This window comes from Opisthocomus hoazin, chromosome W, assembly GCF_030867145.1.
Source record: "Opisthocomus hoazin isolate bOpiHoa1 chromosome W, bOpiHoa1.hap1, whole genome shotgun sequence".
Classification (NCBI taxonomy): domain Eukaryota; kingdom Metazoa; phylum Chordata; class Aves; order Opisthocomiformes; family Opisthocomidae; genus Opisthocomus; species Opisthocomus hoazin.
The window spans coordinates 28943943-28950748 of record NC_134453.1 but is presented as its reverse complement, the minus strand read 5'-3'; the positions used below and the strand labels follow the sequence as shown (position 1 = coordinate 28950748).

Genomic DNA, 6806 nt, shown 5'->3' with positions numbered 1-6806 from the left:
TTCTGCCACAACTTTGGTTCCAAAGGCAGACGTAAAACCAGGAGAACACCCTACCGGCTTTTACGCAGGCCAGCCAGTGCTAGTTAAAATATCTCAGACTGGAACAGTGGCACTAGTATTAACAAAACCAAAAAATCTTTACGCTTGGGAAGTGAAAGATAGCTCTGGAAAACTGCATCGAATCAGTACTAGATGGATAGTACCTACCTTTTAACCTATTATATGCCGATTTCAATGACAACCGAGCACTTTCCTTTCTTATCTGTTTGCAGGTATTCCAAACGCTGGGAAACTGCGTCTAAAATCACGGACTATCATGTGTCAAAATAGACTGCCCTCAAGGACTGCTGATTTTTTATCTGTGGGACACTTCTATTCCTAATCCATGGAATCATCTGTAAACCAAAGTTCCCAGAGACTCCAATAAATCTGACAAAGAAGATAATAAGTGATTTAATTCTGCTAGGAATACTGATTTCTAGTTTTACTTGTATATTATGTGACTTTTTTACCTTTTGCTTTATTGTTTAGGTTACTGGGTTTTGATGCACAATAATTTTCTTGTGGTTTTGATAGTTATAGACTTGTCAATATGAATCTATTATCATGCATCAGCAGTGGTAGACAAATATGTGTAAGTTTAATATGCGTTTATATATTGGGTGTAATGATTGTGCATGTGTTCCATAGAGATTATAATCAAAAAACAAAGAAATTTTTGGGTATGGTAGAGGAAAACACAGCCTTTAAGTTGTTGCAAGGATTTCTTAGAATGATGAATTGGACTCAGGGAACCACTACTGCAACAAGCCCTGCTGAAAGTATTTTCCCCATCTTTCCTATAGGCCCCCTTCAGGTACTGGAAGGCTATAAAGTCTCCCCGGAGCCTTCTCTTCTCCAGGCTGAACAGCCCCATCTCCCTCAGCCTGTCCTCATAGGAGAGGTGTTCCAGCCCTTGGATCATCTTTGTGGCACTCCTCTGGACCTGTTCCAACAGCTCCATGTCCTTCTTGTGCTGGGGGCTCCAGAGATGGACGCAGTACTCCAGGTGAGGTCTCAGCAGAGCGGAGCAGAGGGGCAGAATCACCTCCCTCGACCTGCTGACTATGCTTCTCTTGATGCAGCCCAGGATACGGTTGGCCTGACGGGCGGAAAGCAGACTCCACAATCTGTAAGACTGTAAAGTAGGTATGTTTATTCGGCGCCGGGCGACACGGGGGGTAGTCCCACCAAAGTCGTGCGCGCCGAGCAGCAACGTGTCTCTTCAATTTATACAATCGAATATTACATATACATTAGATTTCCCAATACACCTATACATATGCATCTATCCTCATTGCATATCAAAATCAGTTCCGAGAAATAATTTCCGTATTATAATTAGTTCCAAGAAGTAATTTCCATAGTCTCCTCCCAGCTGCGCTTGCGCAGTGCCTCCTGGTGGTGGTCGTTGGGGGTCCCAAGATGAAGGCCCATCCTCTTCATCACGGTGTCTGCTGATTGACCTGCGCAAACTCAGTTCTCTCCTGGCTCCCATCCATACAGCAGGGTCGGTCTTGACCGGTTCTAGGCGACTCCCAGCCCCTATCAGGAACTAACCCCTTTGTATGGAGATGCAAGACTCTCTGCTTCGGTTAATTTAGACAATAGATAGGCACTATCAGTTCTCTTTAAATGCACCACAACTATTAGATAATGCTACTTCTACTACAATCCCTTTTAACCCCTTCCTTCAGTCCCCCCTTTTCAAAAAGGTTAGTAAATTCTTTTACTACTCTTAGTTCTATTATAGTACATCATCATTCAGCATCTTCTCAAAATACTTATTGGACTCCAGCTTTCGTCATAATTGGTTCTTTTTCCATTCACTATAAGAATCTCCCGTACTCCTGCAACACCAAAGGCTACACCTAATCAAAATACACAAAACGATACCTAGCATTATGATCAAAAGCATTGTAACAAATAATTGCCTCAGCCATCCTAAATTAGGTAACCAAGAGGTGAGTTTTTCCCATATTTCCGAGAAACCCCAGGATGTATCATCTTGGGCAACTTGATGTAACACCTTGGCCTTTTCCCAGATTTTATTCAAATCTGTTTCTATTCTTTTATTCTGGTTTACATAGGTGCAACAGGTTTGATTAATAACCATGCACAATCCTCCTTCCTTAGCTAAAAGCATATCTAATCCCATTCGATTTTGCTTTACCACCTTGCTTAAGGATTCTACTTCTAATTGTATTCCTCGTATGGCATCTAATGTTAAATTTTCCAGAGTTTCAACAGTAGCCGATATATTAACTATAGCTTTCTCTAACTCGCTTACTCCCAAAGAGGGGATTAACCATCGAACAAAGCTATGAAAGCCAGTACCTCGAATTACCAATGGATTCTCCGCTCTCTTAAAACGAATCCAGGGAGTTCTTAAAAGTCCCGTAAGAGGGGAGGTACCTTCGTGAATGCTTGCTCCAGGCATAAGGTACCCTCTAGTATAATGTCCTTTCCAGCTTAAAGGTAAGCTCATTCTAGCCCTCCCGTCACCGCAAAGCCACCAATATCCAGGTCCCATGTTGCATCTTGGACCCTTGTTCTGTTCTCTACCATTTTCCCTACCTTTTTCCTTTCTTGGTGTTTGAATGAGGTATAAACTTGAAGTCAAGTTTAATCCTATCTGTTTCAATCTTTCCACATCAAAAGTCCCTAAATCTTTGGCAGTAGGACAATCTTTCATATCTATCCACGTTTTGTCTTCGAATCCTAAACAATGACCCAAAATCATTACCTTTTCTGAGAGCGGGAGGTCTAGGTCAAAACTTGGTCCTACTCTTGTATTCCCCTTCCCATACACACATGATCCATTCATGTTCATTCCGTTAGTGTAAATGGTCCAATTTCTAGTCGGTATTCCTATTAAAGGGAGTTCTAGCCCACCCCGAGGGAGAGTATTGCACATCCAACAATCAGATAAGTTCAATATTCTTGACATATTTTCAGTTATTTGTAAATAGGTGTTTTGGCTCCAGGCTTCCCCTCTAGGTAACGTCCATCCTAAAAATATAATTTTTATCAATGCCTTGATACTTTGAGCTTCAAGGGTCCAATTTCTCGTGATGCCCATGGTAGTTTAGGTGCCCTTTTGACTCTGGTGTGATGAATCCAGGCGTTCTGTTCCTTGATCCTGATGGCCGTGAAGGAGGTGAGCAGTACTTGATATGGTCCTTCCCACTGTGGCTCTAAAGTTTTTTCTGCAAGAGACTTTATATATACATAATCTCCAGGGTGTATATTATGTACAGGTCCATCTAGACCCCTCCCCCGGGTCCCAACCACATGTTTCCTGATTTTGTTTAATTGTTTGCTCAATGCCACTAAATAAGAAGTCATAATTTCATCCCCAATTTGCGTGGATATCCCCTTCTGTATCCCGTAGGGTCGTCCATACAGGGTCTCAAAGGGGCTCAGTCCCTCTCTTGCCCTTGGCCTTGTCCGTATACGCAAGAGGGCTGGAGGGAGGGACTGAGGCCATGCCAAATTTGCTTCTTGCCCTAATTTCACAATTTGTTGCTTGATTAAGTGGTTCATTTTCTCCACTTGGCCGTTCGACTGAGGGCGGTATGGGGTGTGGAGTTGCCAATCTATACCCAGGTGATGGCTAATTTGTTGTACTATTTTTGAAACAAAATGTGGTCCCCTATCAGAAGACATAGTTGCTGGAACCCCAAAATGTGGTATTATCTCTTGTATTAATACTTTAGTCACTTCCTGAGCTTTAGCCGTCCTGGTCGGGAATGCTTCCGGCCAACCTGAAAATAATACCAATAGATATCGGTACCCCCCTTTTCTTGGGAGTTCCGTGAAATCAATTTGCCATTGCTGCCCAGGCCCATTACCTTTTCCAATCTGACCCATTTCTGGTTTAGGGTTATTTTTCGGATTAGTCTGGAGGCAAAGATCGCACTGCTGAGTCACCTGTCACACCGTGGTGTATAAATTTCTGGCCGCAATCTCTCTAATTAAATGTTTATACAGAGCCTCTGTCCCCCAATGCCTTTTCCTATGTTCTTCCCTTACCAGATGCCATATCAGACAGGAGGGAATGATTAGTTTTCCCTGTGGGGTTTGAGCCCACCCCTCCTCATTATATGACCCTTCTAAATCTGTGATAAGTTTCTGATCTTCCTTAGTATATTCTGGCTTACCTTCTAGGGGGATTCGTCCGTCAGGGATTAAAACCCTTTCAGTTTTTACCTCTGTTTTAGCCACCTGTTTTGCCTCTCTGTCCGCCAGCTCGTTTCCTTTTTCCAATTCTGAGCTCGCTTTCTGGTGCACCTTAATATGCATGATTGCCACTTCCTCGGGGAGTTGAACTGCCTCCAGTAGTTTCAAAATTTCTTCTGCATGTTTGATGTTTTTCCCTTGAGAGTTCAATAATCCTCTTTCCTTCCAGATCGCTCCATGCGCATGCACAACTCCGAAGGCATACTTCGAGTCTGTGTATATATTCATAACTTTGCCTTGGGCCAATTCCAAGGCACGGGTTAAAGCAATTATCTCTGCCTTTTGCGCAGAGGTGTTTATGGGCAAAGGTCTTGACTCTATGATTTCTTGACTGGTGGTAATAGCGTACCCCGCGTGTCTCTTACCACTCAGAACATAGCTGCTTCCATCTGTGAACCAGTTTTCTCCATTTTCCATAGGGCTGTCTCTCAAATCCGGGCGACTTGCATAGGTTGCTTCAATGGTCTCCAGGCGGTCATGATGCACCGGTTCTCCTGTGTTTCCACTGAGAAAGGAAGCTGGGTTGACAATGTTAGTAACTATAATCTCCACATCATCCTGTTCTACCAGTATGGCCTGATATCTCAGGAATCTTTGTGGAGAAAGCCAGTGTCCTCCTTTTGCTTCCAATACTGCGGATACCGTGTGGGACACCAAGACAGTCATTTTCTGGCCCAAGGTAAATTTTCGGGCTTCCTGTATATTTAATATTACAGCTGCAACCGCTCGCAGGCATCCAGGCCAACCCTTCGCAGTTGCATCCAGTTGTTTGGAGAGATAAGCAACTGCTTGTCGATATGGACCCAGATCTTGTGCTAGTATCCCCAGAGCAATCCCCTGCTTTTCATGAGAGAAAAGGAAAATCGTCTTACTCACATCTGCGAGCCCTAAGGCAGGGGCCGACATCAGAGCCTTTTTCAGTAGCTCAAAGGCTTGCATGGTCCTTTTGTTCCATTCAAGGTGATTTTGTCCAGTAGCTGTTAGTGCATATAGTGGTTTAACAAGTAGTCCATAATCATAAATCCACAGCCGGCACCACCCGGTCATTCCCAAGAAAGTCCGTAACTCTTTCACTGTCTGAGGTCTCCGAGTTTGGCATATTGCCTCCTTACGGGCCTGTCCCAAAGTTCTTTGTCCAGCACTAATCTCATAGCCCAAGTAAATCACCTCGCGCTGCATTATCTGGGCCTTCTTCTTAGATACCCGGTACCCTTGGAGCCCCAAGAAATTTGGTAGACTCACCGTCCAAGTGATACAACCGTCTTCTGTTTTGGTGGCAATCAGGATGTCATCCACATACTGTAGTAACTTCCCTTCTTCAGACGGGATTTCCCAGGACTTCAAGTCTTTTGCAAGTTGATTGCCGAAGATAGTAGGACTGTTCTTAAATCCTTGTGGCAGCACCGTCCAAGTGAGCTGAGTCTTTCGACTACTTTTGGGGTTCTCCCATTCAAATGCGAATAATTTCTGACTGGTTTCATGGAGAGGGAGGCAAAAGAAGGCATCTTTCAGATCTAAAACAGTAAACCAGGTTAATTCGGGAGCCAATACGGTCAACAAAGTATATGGGTTTGCTACTACTGGGTAGAGGTCCTCTGTTATTTTGTTTATGGCTCGCAAAATCCTGGACCACCTGATACGACCCGTCAGATTTACGGACGGGTAGTATAGGGGTGTTAAAATCTGACTCGCACTCTTTCAATAATTCTATCACTGGCCGGATTCCTTCCTTATCTTCCTGTTTTAGGGGGTATTGTTTAACTCTTACCAGTTGCCGGCCTTCTTTGAGTCTAACTTCAACAGGTGGAGCATTCTTCGCTCTTCCAGGGACATCAGTGGCCCATACCCCAGGGTATACCTGGTTTAGGATCTCCTCGGGAATTTTTCCTTCTGTGGGAGGACTGGTTAGAAATAGACTCAGTACCTGAATATATTGTCGATCCTTTACCTCCAGAGTAATTTCTCCTTTTTCAAATGTAATTTTTGCACCCAATTGTTCCAACAAATCCCTTCCCAGAAGTGCCTTTGGGGAATTGGGCATATACGAGAATTTGTGGATGCCCCATTGCTTTCCTAATTTATACTTCAAAGGTTTACAAAAGTATGCCTTTTCACTTTGGCTAGTTGCCCCTTTTACCATGATATAGTCACCCCCCAGGGGCATCAAGGCTTGATTCAAAACTGAGTATGTTGCCCCCGTGTCAACCAAAAATTCTACCCCTCATTGTTCCTTCCCTAGCTTCATTATAACCAGTGGATCCACTAGGGTGGATTCACCAGATCCCCGTCAATCTTCCTTTACACGGGCTATTTTTTCTATCTGGCGGCCTTGTTCCTTTTCCTTATTTTTTGGACATTCCCTTTTCCAATGACCAAATCTTTTACACAGCGCACATTGGTCTTTACCCAACCGGGACAATTCCCGTCTAGGCCTTCTTCCTTCCTCTTCCCTAACAACTGTCACTATTCTCTGCCCTTGCCTGCATCCCTCTTCTCTATTGCTAAGCACACTCCATGCTTCATCC

The 6806-nt window shown here is 43.9% G+C and overlaps 1 protein-coding gene across 1 annotated transcript; it reads right to left on the bottom strand.

Moving 5' to 3' along the window:
* Positions 1-1645: 1645 nt before the first annotated feature.
* Positions 1646-6064, bottom strand: LOC142365653 (uncharacterized). The gene is made up of 2 exons (XM_075446663.1): positions 6050-6064; positions 1646-3258 (listed from the first exon to the last, which is right to left on the bottom strand). Exon 2 carries the CDS (start codon positions 3119-3121, stop codon positions 1844-1846), a length of 1278 nt encoding a protein of 425 aa, XP_075302778.1. The 5' UTR covers positions 3122-3258; positions 6050-6064; the 3' UTR covers positions 1646-1843.
* Positions 6065-6806: the final 742 nt, after the last annotated feature.